At 33.3% G+C, this 19,316-nt stretch overlaps 1 protein-coding gene across 4 annotated transcripts in view; it reads right to left on the reverse strand.

The window, feature by feature from the left end:
• The window catches only part of MDGA2 (MAM domain containing glycosylphosphatidylinositol anchor 2), an 871,115-nt gene that overhangs the window by 224,496 nt on the left and 627,303 nt on the right, over positions 1–19,316 (reverse strand). For all 4 annotated transcript variants that reach the window (XM_078334840.1, XM_078334839.1, XM_017977077.4 and 1 more), the window contains one exon: positions 15,800–16,129. In XM_078334840.1, the coding sequence (XP_078190966.1) occupies positions 15,800–16,129 (330 nt within the window). The remainder of the gene's footprint in view (positions 1–15,799; positions 16,130–19,316) is intronic.

A 19,316-nucleotide genomic window follows, 5' to 3' on the forward strand; every position in this document is an offset into this window, starting at 1 on the left:
TCAGTGTCATTTTTCATATATGAACTCTTTTCTATTCTTAATTTTAAACATCCACCAAAAAAGTAATTTTTATAATGGTAGCACTTCTACTAGGTTCTGATTTTGAAACAGTAATTTCTAAGGAGGTAGAAGTAATACACTAAAATAGTGGAAGCACTTGGTAACATTGGGTAATCTGTCCATTCCATGACTTTCTTTAATCAGCAGTAAAGGAAAGGCTAGTTGGCTCTACGATAGAATGTCCATGTGGATCTATATTCTAAGACTTGTATTACTTGCAGTCCTGTGTGTAAATCATATATGAAACATGCAGTTATTTATAAACATGTCTTCATGCCAGATGGTATGCCTACCATTTTTGTCCATAATATGAATAAGCATAGTACATCTCTTATCAAACTCTGTAAATAAACTACCTTTTTCCACACTGACACACACTTTTAAGCACCTCACCTGTAGTAAATCAGAAGATGCTAACAAAACAGGATTGACAATGTTTACAAATCTAGCAACAGAACGGAAAGCAAGCCCACATTAAAAACAAACATGAGGTTAAAATACCACAGCATGTGCATTTGGAAGTTCTAAGGGGAAATATCCATGTATACACACACATGCACAATGTTTATTTTTGAAAGAAATGGGGAAATCTTATTAGAATGGCATTGTTAAGTATTTGAAACATATGGAGAGAACTAGGTTCCTGGAGGGTAGCAACTCTAAAAGGTTTGGTATTGGAGATGGAGCGCATGCAGTGCCATTTAATCAGGAAAACAGCTTTGGCAGCCAACAGTTGTAGCTGTTCCAACTTCCCTCACCCAGCAGGTGTTGCTATGGCATAAGAATAGTCTCTGAGGGATTCAAGAGAACACAAAGTGTAAGATGAAAGGACACAATAGAAAATCATTCTCTGCGTGGCATTCATATTTTCCTTGCTACTCAAGCTACAAGACCAGCTGCAAATAAACACAGGTTCTATTCTTGCTGCCTCACAAACAGATAAGTGAATGAATGGGACTTCAGCTAAAGTTGCTAAGGTAGTATTTGGTTAAGATTTCAAGTATCTTGAATTGTTATGATTTCCATATAATTTGGTTTTCTAACTCAAGCTTATATTAAAATATTTTTTAGAATAGAACAAATCTCTTATGAGAATATCCTAACCTCTGGAAAAAATATAAAAGCATATTTCTTTATTTTTTTTAACTTCCCTTCCCTGACTTGTATCTGTTTCTCATATACTAATATACATAAAGAAATAATGGTCACTGATTAAATATGTAAAGTCTCATTTGCAGAAAACTTTTTTTTCCTGAAACAACTAAGTAAACAGGAGTAAGATATTTCAGCTTGTTAAAGATTCAAATTAAGTCAAAATTTTAGTAAGCAACAAATATGTATTAGATTGAGAATGTTGGAAGAAATAGGGAGTATGTAAAACAAACACTTGACTTTTTTGCTACAATAAGAAAGGGGGACCAGGTATGGGTGCTCATGCCTGTAATCCCACCACTTGGGAAGGCCGAGGCAGGTGCATCACCTGAGGTCAGGAGCTTGAGACCATCCTGGTCAACATGGTGAAACTCCATCACTACTAAAAATACAAAAATTAGCCCAACGTGGCGATGGGCACCTGTATTCATAACTACTTGGGAAGCTGAGGCAGGAGATTCACTAGAACCTGGGAGGCCGAGGTTGCACTGAGCCAAGATTGTGCCACTGCACCACAGCCTGGGCAACAGAGTGAGACTGAGTCTCAAAAAAAAAACAAGGTGAAGAAAGAAAGTGGGTATGGTAAGATGCAAACATCAAGTAAAGTGCTGAGACATGTATTAACTAAGAAATGATTAGGTCATTCGATGAAGAACTAGTCAATTTATAAACATTTCTGAGAACTAGAAACCAATTCCTCAAATTAACTCTCTTAATCAAGTTTTAAATAATCATGTTGGTTATTTTTTAAATAATGCAGAGTAAATCTAGAAAACTATAGTTATTCATGTATAAGCAGTCAATAAAGAATTTTAACATTAAAAGTTGAATGCTGCACTCCAGTTTATTATACAAACTACAAATAGGCAGGAGAGAGTCCTATAGCTAAAAAGCCAACTAAGATTTCCAAATTCCTATAGTTCTTATAATTCATAACATATTTGCACCCTTGCCTACTTGCTCTTAAAAACACATTTATGTACCTGTATACAAAAGCATTATCCTTTAAATTAACAGTAAGCACTCTGGGAGTAACAAAAGCAGAGCCACATATATTACAATTTGTACCCAGTGTTAGAGATAAAACCAATGCATTTTAAATACACATTTTTTATCCCCTTCAATAGACAAATACACCTAGGACTAAGGGCAAGACTAATAATAAATTTGGCTCTTTATTATCTTCAAGAATTACACTATGTGTTATGAAAATATATATTTCCATTTATATGTCATAAGAATTACACTTCACAAGAAGTAAGGCTTCCTGTAACCAGTAATTGCTAACAACTATTTCCAAATCAGAGGATGTTTTTAAATAAATTTGGAGAGTTTGGAAGACTTGTAAATATGTAAGATTAAAAATTTGACTTGGGCTCAGGTTCTAATCCATATACTGGCCATGTAACCTTGGCAAACAGAAGTCATAGTTTTAGTTTTCTTATCTGCAAACTAAGCTGATTCAAAGAAGAATTTAATGAGTAATGATAAAAAGGAACAATATTCACTGAAGTGTCCTCAAAACACTTTGAATTTTGTCATATATTTGTAAAGAGCAAGGCTCAGGTCTGGCTGCCTAGATTCAGTTCCTAGCTCTGTCATTTACTAGCTGGGTGACTGCAGGAAAGTTGGCTGGTCTGTATCTTTCAGTTTACACTAAGTGAGCATCATTGTAACTACTTCACATTTTTTAACACTCATAACCTCTTAAGTGTTTAGTATAAACACTCACTATATTAATATGTTATTGTTTTATTAGCACTGTTCTTGGAATAGTATCAATAACCACACTTTATTATTATGCATACATTTCTAGAGGGCATAGATTTTGTTTTATTCATACTTATGATGTCTCAAATACTGAGCATAGGTATATACAGGGTCAAACAAAGGTTTATATAATTAAAATATATAAATGTATTTATACATATATAAATAAATTTCATTGCCATTATTTGTTGTTTAGGGGACATATATGCATTTTAAATGAGGACACTATTTGAAGGAAATGACATTTTAGGAAAGACAGGAATAAACCTTTCTAATCTAAATAGTCAGAGGCATTTCCCCAAAGCCATCCAAGGAAAGAAGATTGCATTTGTCTCCCATTAGACATAATAATATTATCTATTTGTTTGGTTATTTTAACAAAATGGCTCATAATACAGATATCTCAGCTCTCATGGCATTTGTATAAAATAATGAGTTTTGGACATCCCTATATACATCTACTCCTCCCTTACAAGGATAACAAAATGTCAGTGCTGTCCATTTTACAAAGGTCAGGGTGTTGCTATGAAAACCAGGGACTAGTAAGTTATAAGGAGCTGTCTGATCATGTTAATTATGTTATTTCTTTCTGGTGGATAAAGGAATTCTAAATTAAAAGGAAGATAAGCTATAAATTATATATCAAAGGCATTTTATGAAAGCATTGAAAAGAAAGATGCCTTAAAGTAATTCACAATTTATTTTACTTTGTAGAGCAACTGTTGCTCACAGTGGTAAACTCTACAATGCAGAATGCCCAGAAAAAAATCAATTTTTTATTACTTCTGCAATAAAAAAGGCCATTTGTCTCCTTGTAGAACCCAGGTGACATTGTTAGCCCTCTTATAAATGATCACTCTGGACAATGCCTGTTTTACAAATTCCCTAATTACACCACTGATTGTATACCACTGAACATGCCTTATCCAGTGGAAATAGACACTGCTGCCACCTTAATAAACATTTTGACATAAAACGAAGCTGGCTCTCTCATTCTTTGTCAAAAGCAAAATGAAACAACCAGTGAACACAATCTTCCATCAACGGACCAGGGTCACAGGTTCTTTAGAGCAAATGAGGTTTAATTAACAGATAATTTAAAAAGAAGTAGAGTGTTTTCTTATAGTTGCATGAAGCCCTTATTAACAAATATTCTACTGAGGCAAGATTGCATTTTATAAACCATTCTGCTAGTCTGTATAAGTATATAGAAATCTACAATAAACATATGGACCTAATTTTAAAACCACATAAAAACTTATATAATGTGATTCATTGGAATGATAGATAACTAATTCTGTGCTAATATGTGAGTGTGAACAGAGTTTAATACAATTTTTAAAATATGCTTTTACATTGCATTTCATTCCAAAGAATAGATATTTCTGTTTAAATGTCAAACTACATCTGTTTTGTTTATAAGTATTATTTAGATAGATTTGATAAAAGTGAACTACTTATGTTTCATTTATCGTGGACTGTCATTCATGCTAAATGCATTTTAGACACAGACATTTAAACTGCTTGTCACTTTATTATTTCTACTTCACATATTTAAATTACCAGCATACAGATAGAATTCTTCCTTGATATTCATGGGACACGGAGATGGAGGTGGGAGAGGTACTGGTTCCAGACCACCTCAGATACCAAAATCTGTGGATTTTCAAATCCCTCATACAAAATGGTACAGTATTTGCATAAAACCTATCTCATCTCCCCACACACTTTAAATAATCTGTAGATTACTTACAAGATACAATACAATGTAAATGCTATTTAATAGTTTTTAAAGTATATGAGTTTTTATTTGTGTAAGTTTTATTGTTGTATTTAAATTTTTTTCTTCTGAATACTTTATAATTTCGACTTTTATTTTAGATTCAAGGGGCACATATGCAGTTTTGTTACATGGGTATATTGGGTGATTCCCATCTTTGGGGTAGGAAGGATTCTGTCGCAAAGTGAGCAGTTCAAGATTAGCTGAACTCATGGATGTAGAAACTCTATATGGAGAGCTGACTGTATTTCCTTTCATATTCTGCATAGAATCTTCTCATTTCACATATTTTCTGTCTAGTCATTATTGCTAACAGGGTATCTATAAAATTTGGGAAATTCTGATTTCTTTACCCATCTTATACTTGGAGAGGAGTCAACTGTTCTCAACTCTTCCCCTGCCCTGCAAATCATCATTCTGCAACCTTTTCTTAAGCTTTCAGTCCTGATTCTTAATGTTCTCTTGGGCTAAATTTCACCCAACAGAACTTTCCAGGCTCCAATTCCCTAGTCTAGGTCAGAAGGCAGACATAATGTGATTTGAGGTTTATAAAATGGAATCCCTCATCAAAAACACGTTTCTCACATATATCTCCAGAGCCTAAAATTTCATTACTTGAGCCCATTCCATTGACAGACTGTGTGTTCTATGTAAAGAATCCAGGTTCTTCAGACAGAATTGACCTATGTTCAACATTTTATGTCCCTACTTAGTAACTGTGATGTCTATAAAATTCAGGCCTAAACTTTCTACAGCTTAAACTTCTCATCTGTAAAATGAATATGATCACAATGTCTGCTTTAAATGGTGTCCTGAGGAGTCAATGATTACCAATGGTAAAGCGTTTAACCCAGCAACTAGATTCTAATAAGCACTCCACACACCTTAGTTTTTCTGTGTATTTGTAACTTACTTTGAAATACTTCAGCATACGGTAACACTTTGTATCTTAACTTGGGTGTTGACACGTGTTCACTCAACTGCATGCTTTCAATTTATGCACTTTTCTGTGTTTCTGTTATACTGCAGTAAGAGTTCAAAAAATAATTTACCATTAACAACATATTCTTCATTTTTGTGCCATCAGTTTTATTGTACATTCTAGGGATGCTATTGATATTTAAATTATGCTACTCAGGATAACGCACTCCGGTTGCAGCTAGATAGCAATTTAGAAAGCCAAACCATGGGTCCTGTATTTTCAGGCAGCTAGGAGAAGACAAGTATCATCTTGAGCTGAACTAAAGAAATTTTAACATAGAATGATGTTGAATATGATCTTCCATGATGAAATAATGCTATTAAAGGTACTTGCATTGGCTGGAATAAATAAGATCTCTCCCAAGTTTTGCAAGCTGGATATGGGACAGGCAAGTGGAACCTAATGTCCTGACACTCTTTGGAGTGGCATCCTTGGAATATGGCTCTGACAATCTTATGCCCCACGATCAACAGAATATGTAGACACTTGTTCCAACTAGAATGTTACCGGAATTACCTCTAGCATATTGCAACACCTGTCTACAATGACCATTTCTTGCAAGGCCTTTGTCAAAGGGGTACGATTGAATATTTGAATTACCTGAGATAATAAAGGGAAATAGTCATTTAATCTAAGATTTTAATGCATGCTGCAAGCTTTCACACTGGATTTGAAATCTGAAATTTCAAGCTCAATTCAGGATAAAGCTTTAGGAAATGAACACAGTGTCTATACTTTTGGGCCCTATTTCCTTCTCTATAAAATGAAAGGCATTAGGTCAACAGCAAGCCCTCAGTATTTTAAATCTATGCCAATAATTAAGACATTTAGGGATCTTTTAAAATTGTTTTATGGAACAAATATGTGGGGACCTGTGCAGTAAGCTTTTCCTTTTTTTAATTAAGAATATTTAGAACACACAACATATTCCATAAAGGTACCATCAAAACCCAAATTCAATTATTTTCTAAATTTTTCTAATCCCTTTCCAAACCTCACTGATACCTAACAATGTTGAATGAAAAATTTAAAAATTATGAATATAATTAGGTTCTCTTAAAACTAAAAATATATTTATCGGCAAGCAGATTTGAGGGGAGAAGCTCTTTGTATTAATCATAGTTCTAGTTTCAATGTGGAACCCTTCAAAGAAAGAGCTTCAAGACATTCTGAACTGTAAAATGAAACTTAAACATGCCACATACAAATTAAATCACTTTAATAACAGTTCTCTCTGTTGCTAGAAGGTGTAGAGTTCTAGAGCTTTTACTACCACATAGAAGAAAATGGTGATGAAACTGTTAGCCTATGGATCCAATCAACATAAATATTTCTATTTATTTTTCTTTTCGCCAGTTCTGAATGGCAGGTTGGGAGTGTCATTCGTGAACATAAAAATCTGAAGTGTGATCATAACTATATTAGTAGTGAACATATCATTTTTTATACCTCTGTCTTCTCCTCTAGTACAAAATGTTATGGTCTTGGTATTATAGCCTTAAAATAATATGCTGTAATTTACATTCCATTCTTAACTATAAATCTGATGAAGGCATTTATTCTTTATCAGTGAGTGGAGATATTTGTTACAAGTGTTTTCTTTTTAACTCAATAAGTACTATTATCATTTTAAATGCAAATTTTAAAACTAAAAAATGATTTTCAGTCCTCACTGGTTTGGAGAATTCTATATCCAGTCATTTAAAATTCAAATAGTTTCTATGTCCCTATTGCTTGCATTAGAAAAGAATGAAGGGTATAGGAAGCATAAATTGGGTATACTTTCTTATTTCTCATTGATTTGCTCTTATTTTCATATCACCTGAGAATTTGAAAAAGTATTTAATTTTATCAAATGAAGAAAGTCCCCAACACATGGGAAAGTAATTAGACAAGAGCTAATTACCCATCACTGTTAAACTGTAACTTGTAAAGTCAAACCTTTGTTCTGATAATTGGGAAAAAAAATTGAAATATTTCAGATGATAATTGGAGGGAAATTATAAATCCAATGTTCTTTCCATAGTAATACAGATTCAATTTTATATAAAACATTCTAATAGAAAAACATATATTTACTGAACGATTATAGGAAATCGATACTTCCCCTTTTTGTATTCACGTCCCTCAAAATATAATATTGATATAACTTATGCTTCTCAAATCAACTTGCAAATAATGATGTCTTAAATAGCCCTTTTCACTCATTTAAATGGTATTCTTAAAAAGAGGATTCATATAATTGTCACCTTCTATAAGTGTCTATAATGCTATCTGTGGTTTGTTTAAGAAGATGCCACATAATCTGAGGATAGATGTTATTCATACCAAAATGCTCTGTTTAAACTCACCTTTTATCTTGGCCTTCCCCTTCTCTTATCTCCTCTCTTCCTCTTACTTTTCTGTCTCATTCTGTCTCTCTCTTTCGTATTTCCTCACTCTTTCCATATTGAATCCCTTCACTTAAAGGAAAGTAAGAGCTCACTTCCATTATCCAAATCCATGCATCAGTATTATGGTTTCCTGGGACAAATATAATCATTCACATTTTTTTCATGCGTAAGAAGTGAAGGCTGTGAAGATGCTCTAAGTACAAACAGGTTTTCACTAGGTGGATATTCTATTTTTCTACACATATTAGAGAGCTTATTTTCCTTGATTTCCATTGATTGGTCATTCTCATTTGCTTCAGTTTCTTCTTTTTTTCCATTATCTCCTTGGACAGTTTTTAGCTTTGCTTCATATTCTTGTCTTGGGTGAGCTCATCTGTTTCAAATTAATGCAATTACTTGTAAAGACTATGTTTTAGTTTTGACCTTTTCCTGATCATCAGAACTGATTTTCTAATTGCTCACCAGAAACATGAGGGATGTTTCACCATCCCTACAGCTACAACTAATCTCAAACCACTTTGCTCTCTCAAACCCTTCTCAAGAACATAAATCCTTTATGTGACATTACTGTATTCTAAATGATCAAGGCATAACATTTTGGGATCATAGAAGCATAAAAACATATTTAAAAGGGATGGAAGAACTCATCTAAGCCAATGGTTTTCAACTATGAGTATTTAATACTCCTAGTTTTAAATTTGTGTGTATGTGTGTGTATATATAAATGGGAATCAGAATCCTTTGTCAAAATATAATCTTACGTATAAGTCCTATGTATACAAGAGAAACATATTTTGCTCGGACTGAAAATGGAAAGGGAAGAAATGAGTAAAATTCCCTGTTGCTATTTCCCTTCTCTCTGCAGTTAAAAAGCACTTGCAAATATTCCAAAAGATTTTTTTTTGTTCCCATTGAAACACTATTTGGAAATCCGTTCTCCAGCTGATCCCATTATTCTATAGATGAAAAGTTTTGAGGCTCAGTCAGACCAAGGTCATAAAGCTACTAGGAAATAAATTTGAGCCTGAACTCTGCACTACATTAATCTGCCTGATGTCAATCAGCCTTTTTTTAATTGCCCTTAGAACATTGGTCATTGACTTAACTGTCCCTTAATGAGAGAGGTTGTGAGTAATCCCCAGCACTCTATCTGATTCCGATCTATCCATCCACCTGAATAAGTGGTACCCTTCACACATGCACCCCAATCTGCAGAATTTTTTCTTATGCTCCCTTTCATTTATTCTATTTCCTCAAACTTGCCCTTGTAAATATTCCAAACCTATGAAGAGATATGAAATCTAACACGAAAAGAAGTGAACTGACTTCTCAGATGTTGTTCCTGAGTCTCAAAGCATTTTTTTTAAGCTTTCTGTATCTTTTCCTGTGTTACTGAACCACTATTCATAAAATATTACTTGTCCCAATTGCCCAATGCTTTTTTTGTCCAACATGGTCTCACTCTGTCACCCAGGCAATTTTGCTCTTAACAAAAGTGTTTTGCCTCACTGTTACATTATCTCCTAATCATTCACTGAATACTGGGTCACAATGCAAATGTATACTGTTTGGGAGACAGGAAAAGCTGTCTTTGTCTGATTGTTAAGCCTTAAGAATGTCTTTTGAAACTCTCTTATTTCTCTACCACCATTTCTCTAATTATCTCTTTCTGAACCCTGCAGATTCACCAGCTGAATAGGTCCCCAAAGCACAAATCAGATCATAATGCTCCCCTTGATAAATGCTTTGGTCATTCTTGATTGCGTGAATGTGAGCTAATAAGATCTAATGAGATTCATTTCCTTCTAAGATCTACTGCCTCATTCTTAACACAGCTAAGATGCTACCTGCTCTATGGAACTCTTGCTGACCAGATGAAATAACATTATCCTGTGTGCTTCCCTATAACTTTTATGGTTTATTGAAGCACAGGCTAGATTATATCTGTTAATAAGATTTTGCCTCAATCTTTATAAAATGTATTATTAATGTTTGTATAGACAAGTAACAGTTATATGTGAGTTTAATTTTCTAGTAAGCCCATGACGTTCAGCTTTGTTATTATTTTATTTCTGAATTAGTATGATATCAAAAGTGTAGGTTTGAGGTCAATGCATTATAGCCTGTGGGCAAAATATGGCTACCACCTGTTTTTGTAAATAAAGTATTATTGGAACACAGCTGTGCCTATTCATTTATTGCCTATGGCAGCTTGCCCATTATCATAGCAGAGTGGAATAGTTGTGACAGAAACCATATGGCCAGGAAAAGCTGAAAATATTTACTATACAGCCCTTTACAAAAAGTTTGCCAGTCTCTGATGTCCATTATTAATTGAGAGGTCACGGATTGTACTTGACAATTTTGGATTCAAGGAAAGAAATTAATGTTTCTCTATTCAGTAACTCACATGCTAATTACATGTAGCTTCCTCAGATCAAAGGCTTGTCAGGGTATTTTGTGTTTTAGTCTTATGACTTCTACTTACATAAAATAACCTATTCCTTACTATAGCCATCTATAGAACTTCAGTTTTAAACTGCAGAATTTCTTGAGTTTCTATTTCTCTTTAACTGGAAAAGGACAAGGAAGCAAATCCAGTTAAGTGGACTTGGTCATTTTTTTTCTGTTGCCCTCCTGCTTATTAACTGTTCTCTCTTATGTACTATAGTCCTGTGTTATCAACAACTCTCATTTTGCAGATGTGAATACTCATACAGACACTGGTTAAAATAATTATAGTAACTAGATGGGTGGCACAAAACTAAAATTTTGAACATATTTTCTCAGTTGGTCACCACTGTGCACCTATGCTTACATTTTAGCATCTCGTTTAAACCTCTAAATTTGCCTCCACTTTGTCTATAAAATATCCATGTACTCTAACAAGGTAGAATAAAAATCATCAAAATCTGTATTGAGTCTTCTGCTATATCTGCCCACCAGATGTCTTATCATGGGAATTACACAGATCAGCAGTCTCACTGCTTAGGTTTTCAAGGTTGAGTTTACTACAAACCTACAAGTTTGTCAAATCATCCAAAGAAATAAATGCAAGTTAATAAGCATCCAAGGACTCTACCATGGAATACTACCGGAAAAAAGCAATGAAATAACTTGCAAAAATGCCACTGAACATTAAGGCTACTGCTGTATAATGATTATATTTTTGAAAATGAATGACAATCAAGTGACAATAATTAAAAATTTGATTTTAAGTTCTGCCAAAATTTTAGGCTAAAATTCACATGCATTTTTCAGCAAGTATGTAAAGTTTTATTGTATAAAATTGAATTATAACAGATAAAGTTTCAGTATATTTAATTTTTTAATTGAAACAATTTTAAGTTACCTGCAGTTTAACCAGATAAAATATAGCTTCAGGAATAAAAAAAACTGTAAAATGTAATAAACCAATATACTTTGCTTATATTCATGTCAATAAATATCAATCCTACAGTAAAAATAAGAATTATCACTTTAATATTCATGGGGCTTTCTTCATCCTATATATTCTGCCAAATATGTCTTCCTTCCACTGTCACTAGCACAATGCTACTTTTGTCATCATTTAACTCAAATGTCATTTCTCTGTTAAAGTTTCTTATACCCCCATGAACAAAAACTCACAAGTTCTACAGAAGTACAATCAAACGTTAAGCATAGTGTGCATCCACTATATACTGCCTAGTTTCTATGCAATCTGTCCTGACAATTTAGATTGTAAGCACCTTAAGGGAAAGGCCCATTTGTTCTATCACCATATAACACAGAGTGTATATGTAGCAATAACACAGAAAATAAATCTAAAAGAAACAAGAATTTCAAACTAAAAAAAAAAAAAACCACAAATGCTCCCAATGAAACAAATTGCATGTTTAAAGAATCAGGAGAAAAAAAGTATCTAATATTCAATTAATGTGAAAGTAAGACAACCTAATTATACATCATAGTTTTTATCATTCAATCAACTTCAAACTCCAAAATACATGAGGCCTCTTTTCTTTTATTTTCCTTTCCTTTTCTCCTTTCTGTCCTCCTCTCCTCTCGTCTCTTCCTTTCTTTTCTTTTTTGAGATAGAGTCTCGGTCTGTCTCCCAGGCTGAAGTGTAGTGGTGCCATGATAGCTCGCTGCAGCCTCAAACTCCTGGCCTCAAGGATCCCCCCTGAGTCAGCCTCCTAGAGTGCTCAGATTACAGGTTGAAGCCACCATGCCTGGCCTTAAACTGTCTTCTAAAATCAAATCATTGTCTTTAAAATATATGAATAATTCTGTAAACTAAAATTTACTTCTCTGTAATATTTTATATTTCAATTTTAAAAATCACCAAAACGTGTGTTGAAATGTGGCTCTATCATTTAAGAAAAATGATTTTCTGTCTTAGGTAAGAATGCCTTGTGGTATACCTTAGCCTTAAAAAATATCACTATATGTCTCTTAAAACACAGTAACATTCAAATTGAATGATGAAGAATTAAAGAGAGAGGAAAAACTAACAGTACAGTAACAACTGAGATTCAGTGTAAGATTTTTGTATGAAGTCTAAAACGCCCTACATTTATCATGAAGCAAATGCTTAGTACATAAGTAAACTACTGACCGTTTGGTCAATGCTCAGTTTCCTATAATAGAAATAATATAACTAGGAAAACCAAGAATCTAACAGATCACCACATATATATTTATGCCTTAGTTGTTGCTTCCTTTCCTTTGACTCACCCAATTTGTGTGAATTTCCTCGGTATCCTCCAGGGTTCATAAAATTGATATAGTCCAATATTTCCCTTCATGCTATATAGCTTATTCATTTTCATTGTATATCCTAGAATACACCTATTCTCATATTAAAGCACTTTAGTCTTCCATAATGTTGGGATAAAAATCATTTTTAATGATGTCAGTTGAATGATGCAATCTCAGATTTATAGAACTTTATATTGCATTCTAGTATTCCACTCATGGTAAGCAAATTGGAACATCAAAGGTCAGTTTCAGCATAAAGGCAGAATACGTAATCCTCTTCAGTAACTCATTCTTTAGGTTAAGCATCATCTTCTCTAGGCCTTCTATCAATACAATTTCCTGGGCCACCCAGCCTCAAGAGCCTGTCATCTGTGTAGCCACACTTAGAAGAGGTCCAAATTTTCTTTAATGCTCTGATGTTGCCATAGTAAACTTATTAATTTTTGAACAAGGGGCATGCATTTTTATTTACACTGGACACCACATATTGAGGAGCTGCTCTGGTCTTTGGGAATGATAAAACTTTAAGTCACTACAAATTTGTCTATCAAATGACTTTAAGTCAGTAGGGATTACAACAAGGACAGTAAGAGGCACAGCAAATATTTGTATTACAGAGACAATGGGAAAAAAGAAAACCTAAAATGAAAAGTATATGCATAAATTAGCCATTTTGTTAGCTAATAATTATCTGTTGGGTACCTTCTATGTGCCATGTATTGTTTCGGCCTTTGAGATTATAGTAATGAGTGATGCAGACAAAGTCTCAGACTTTGTGAAGCTTCCACTCTGGAGAAACCACATCTATCTGTAGTAAGCAGGGGCTTTCCAGGGGTAGTGTTTTGCAAGAAGACCATGTATTTATTTTGTCCCTAATATTGTTACTTTTAGTAGCCAGGCAAATTATTGATAGTTAAGAAAATTTAACGATCACAACCAATCTCAATACTAATATTGAATTTTCCCTAACGGATTGTTGGAAATGTCATAAATCAATGTTAGTAATCTTAACTATTTTGTCATTTATAACACATAGTTTCAAACAGGCAATATAACTAGCACTTTGGGAGGCTCAGGCAGGCGGATCACAAGGTCAACAGATTGAGACCATCCTGGCCAACATGGTAAAACCCCATCTCTAGTAAAAATATAATTAGCTTGGTGTGGTGGTGCACGTCTGTAGTCCCAGCTACTTGGGAGGCTAAACCTGGGAGATGGAGGTTGCAGTGAGCCAAGATGACACCACTGCACTCCAGCCTGGTGACAGAGCGAGACTCTGCCTCAAAAAAAAAAAAAAAAAGTTAGGGCTCATTTTGTATTTCTTCTCTCTATTATGTGCTCTATCTTTTGTCTAAGTTTAATGATTTATGAACTGTACTCCCATCAAAGGAGTTCTTTTAGATAAAAGCATTGATTCTTTGGATATGGGCTTTGTGTCACTGGTTTTGTAAAGGAAACAAGCAAAAAAACAAACCAAATAAAACAAAGCTACGGTTTTGATTAAGTCTGGAATATTTCTGGAAAACCATCCCTCAGAAAATAAGGACAAATGATCCTGAATCTTGCAAAATCGCTCTTACTCTCTTACAGGAAATATCATATGTGGAATGTCATATAATACAGTGTCACCTAACACAATGAGGCAGGCAGACAACGGATACTTGTTGATTGAATACATAAATAAATAACTGTTTTTATCAACATCTTTCCCTCAGTTACCCTAAATAAATCCATCTCTTAATGCTAGCACCAATGCTTAAATATCAGTTAGATTTAAAAATATGTTTTCATTGCTTCTAGCTTGTTTTTAAGCTAGAAAAGAAATAATGTCCAAGCACAAGTACTTTTCCTCACCCTAATTTCCTTGTGTTTTAGTTGTAGATGATAAAAGTTGAGTATCTTTTAGGAATAAAGTACAACTGTGCAAAGTTAGCATGTTTTTGTCAGCCTGAATCATGAACTTCTTAAGGAGTAAAATCAATCCAGTGTGCACTGCGGTTTGGAACCATGAGAAGGCACAAAATTATAAGTGAATACCTCAATGTACAAGAGACAAAATGAGGCCTGATCATGTGTCTACCACATTCATCTCTATGTTTTCAACACGTATTATTTATCTCACATGATGTAAGAATCTTCCATTAAATTCATTTTGGTAACAAGTTGGCAAAACAAATACAGCTACTTTGGAACTCTGGATGCATGCTGATTGTGCCTCATAGAATCACAGGGCTTTAAAGCATCTGAATGAACCCTCCACTACCAAATCCCTATAATTTTCCTTGTTAACAGATGTACGTTTAATCAAGAAAAAAACTAATAACATGTTTTCGTTTTTAACTTTAAAAGAAAGAATTCACTCCAATATATTTTCGTACTTAACTATTTTCATTAGAAGAGATTTCACCATATGATTCTGCAAAAAAATCACATCTGACTACAACTTTCACATATCAGCTTTTGTTAGTAAAGGGTACATTTCGTATATATTTTGTATTTGAAGACTCCTAAACTATCTCTCAGTATTTTCTCCTTAGCACTGTATAGTTATGCTTTGTTTAAATTTTCTGATAATTGTCTTAACTCTAGACATTTGTTGTTTAACTTAATATAATTATAGATTCTTCAGAGTATTTTCATGAAATACTAGCATTATTTAACCTAAAAGCCTATATCTATCTTAGTCAATGCTACTAATTTTATTTGGATGATTTCTGTAAAATCTCATGTAACTCTAAATCAAAATAGATGAAACAGTATTTCAGAACCTATTATTCATTGAGCATTCAGAATATTAAAATTTTGTTTTTTAAGAAACTTACAAGGGAAAAAATATTTTTAACCAAATCTATTAGATCTCCTAAACTTCAATTATTCTAAATGCACACATCTTTTACATCATAAACATATGCCTCTTACCTGTGCTGCTGGATATATTAACATCAATACTGATATCAGATATTCCTCCTCCCTTCAGAGATGCTACACATGTGTATGTCCCAAAATCCGTGAATTTTAAATCAATGATGTCCAAGTTTGTTGTTCCAGGAGAGACATCAGGATCAGTCTGTGTAATAACCATCCGCTCAGAACTTCTTAATGGACGACCATTTTTAAACCAACTAAATGTTAGCTCCTCAGAAGGAACAGCTTCTACTTGGCAAGATATTTTCACCTCACGGCCAATCTGGATGTTGTCATCTTTGTGATAAGGATCTGGTGTGATCCAAAATCGTCCTTTTTTTAATGCTACAACATAAAAATTCCATAAGGAGTTAGTGTTACTTTCATAACTTTAGGGATTCATTCATTCTAGATCATCATCTCTGAGCTGAAATAAAGTAAAACCAAACGAAGTGTACATATGTTTCTTTGTTATATCCAAGTAGTGTGCATACTGGTAAACCTCATTCAGGTAATCCAGAAGTAATCTAAAAAACCTAAGTCACTTAAAGACTCTAAACACTGATTTTTATAAATTTGGTAATATTTTCCAGTGATATCAAAAGTAACACCTTAAGTCTCTGTACAATTAAACACTGAAATTGAATTTTGAACAAATAACGGACTCTATGCAGTCATAGGGTATTAAAAGTAAGACTATGGTTCTCATTTAGTCTAACTCTTTCCCTATGTCACTACTTATCATATACTTTTTCAAAAAACTCAAATATTGCACAAAGGACATATGAACATTCTCCTAATGTTATATCTACATGTTTACCAACACTAGTTTGGCAATATTTGAGTCCATTCACATTCATGAGACATTGTCATATACTGGAATAATCTGAACTGAAAAAGAAAAGCTGGGGCAAAAAGCATTTTCAAAGCATTTACTGTGAACTTTTCTATTTTGACATACATAGATGTTTCCAGTTAAAACTGCTTGTTGGCTCTCTAATGCAGATGTCCAAAAGAACCTCTCCACAGATAGCTTACAAAACATGTGAGGTTTGTACACTAACAGCAGTGTTTTAACTGCAGTGCTGTTTACACAGTGTCATTCATAATGACTACCAGAAGCCTGCCAAGGGAGCATCTATAGGCCTTCTACTAAGGGCCTGAACTCTGAATGATGCCACGGTGCTCACTATGGAATAGGATTTGCTCTCTTTTGTGACAGTGATTCTCTTATATACACATTTTTCTTTTTTTAATCATCTTCCCCATTTCCCTCTTCTTTAACATAACTATCCCTTCATGAAGAAACATATACAGTGAAACACAATTATCAGGATAAGATATTCATCATTCACTTTTACCATTAAGCCTAAATATGTAATAATATTGTCAAAACTGCGATGAATTTAGTGGACCTGCAGACACTAGAAGGTTGATAACAGCATTCTGGATAACCTCTCCTTAGTTTAACCATCATCATTACAACAGTTAGTGCAATAAAAACCAGTGAGCATTGAAAATCTATAGAATCATGCAGAATGAACTAGAGCTGTATAGACTTTTATATCTTAAAAACTTTTCTAGTTTTTTTCTTTAGCCTCAAATATTTTCATCTGCTTTCTTGTTGGCATCTTAATAAGAAGATACAAAATGAATATTAAAAAACAATGTTTGTGTCATTCTTTTTCATTTAAGATATATTTGTAGGGATCCTCCTCAGAACTAGCCATGTGACTAGGTTTTCTGGGTTTTCTGATTACATGAGGAACCAAACAGACATAACCATGGTCCTCATGTACTGCAGCTGACGTATTCATAGATTAGAGGCCAACTTAGGTACAAAACACTTATGATACTTATGTCTAGAGAAACCACAGACATATATAGCTATGAAATGTTTTATATGCTTGAAGAAGTTTCAATCTCAGAGGAGAGCCTCCCTAAATTATTTAGAAAATGCACTAAGTTTTAATCTTAATACTAACATGAGAAGACAAACACTTAAATCACATTCTCATATTGTCATTTGCTCCATTTTTCCATAGTAAAATGCAACTTATGACTCTTATTTATCTCTAACCATATCTTTATCAGTAAGTTACTCTAGAGTGAAATTAGGATACATTTCGGTATTCTGTTACCAAGAATCATATATTTATATTTACACAGGCACTGAAGTATGACTTTACATTGTATTTGGGAAGGGAAATGTGATGAAAATGTCCATATCTGGCTACCACATTTGTTATATAATAATTGTGCTCACACAATGCCAATGTAATTGAAGTTTTACAGTACAAAGCATATTATATGAGTATAAAATAATCTAAAAATATGTGGAGAGCATTTACTTTTGTTAGCACTATAACTTAAATGAGAGTTTCCTTTCACTTGCTAACAATTTTCTTTAGCCTGTTTCTAAAGAGAAATAACAGAATTTTTGTCATAATTTTGAAAATGTTAATATTGCATATATTAATTTATTAACGATATGATTAATATCAGGGTTCAGATGGGATACTTTTTAGAATAGTTTTCATTACAAAGATATATGTTGCTTATATATATATATATATATATATATACACACATTCACAAAACTGAGATGTTTAAGTGGTTGTCATTTATTTACCATGCCGCTATTGTTTTCTACTTCTGTGCTCTGCATAGTGACATATTAAAGTGACAATGAGAGAACTGCAAACTCACCAGCCTAATTAGATTTAAAATACTTAACTCAAAAAACACCAATAAAAATATGAAATCAATATCTGTATTATGTGTTATAGACTATTTATTCATAAAAAACAACTTTAAAACCCAAAGTAAAAATGAGATTATAAACCCATAACAAATTAATAAAATTATATAATATACAATTATAAGAATTAGTAGAAAGAAATATAATCAAGTATGCTTTTAAGAATGTACTGACAGTGAAAATCACTGGTTAATCTTAGTATCATATAATTCTATGATTTGTCCTAAGTCAATTGTACTAGTGTTTTGAATGACACAGAATCTAAAGGGAAAAAGTGAAACAAGTAAGTCTGCTAAGTGAGCTCAAGTTCAGGAATATCAGAGTAAGTAACATAGATTATTTAATAGAGAGTCACTTCCCTGTTTATGTTGTCCCTATAACAAAATAACATGACTGCTTTTGCAAAAAAGAAATATTCAGACAAAAGAGTGTATGTGTACTCATATATAACAACACAGGACAGATAAATTTTGTTTTCTTACTCAGCTCAGAAAACTAAGAGCATAGTTCTGTAAACTAGCTCTGGGTACACTGAAAACTTGCAACCTAATTCCAGTTTTTCATGTCTACATGTCCAAGATGGGCAAATTAATTTTTGTACGTCAAGTGCATCATTTATATAAATAGAAGGTGATAGAGTTAGGCTCCCTTAGAGACACGTTGTGAGAAATAGCTTATTAACAATTACACCTGAGTTTTGAAAATATAAAGTGTTTAATATAGTTAATCAACTGGGCAGCAGGTCCCTTCGTTTATAATTAAACACTCTCT

Source organism: Callithrix jacchus, chromosome 8, assembly GCF_049354715.1.
Source record: "Callithrix jacchus isolate 240 chromosome 8, calJac240_pri, whole genome shotgun sequence".
NCBI classification, from domain to species: Eukaryota; Metazoa; Chordata; class Mammalia; order Primates; family Cebidae; genus Callithrix; species Callithrix jacchus.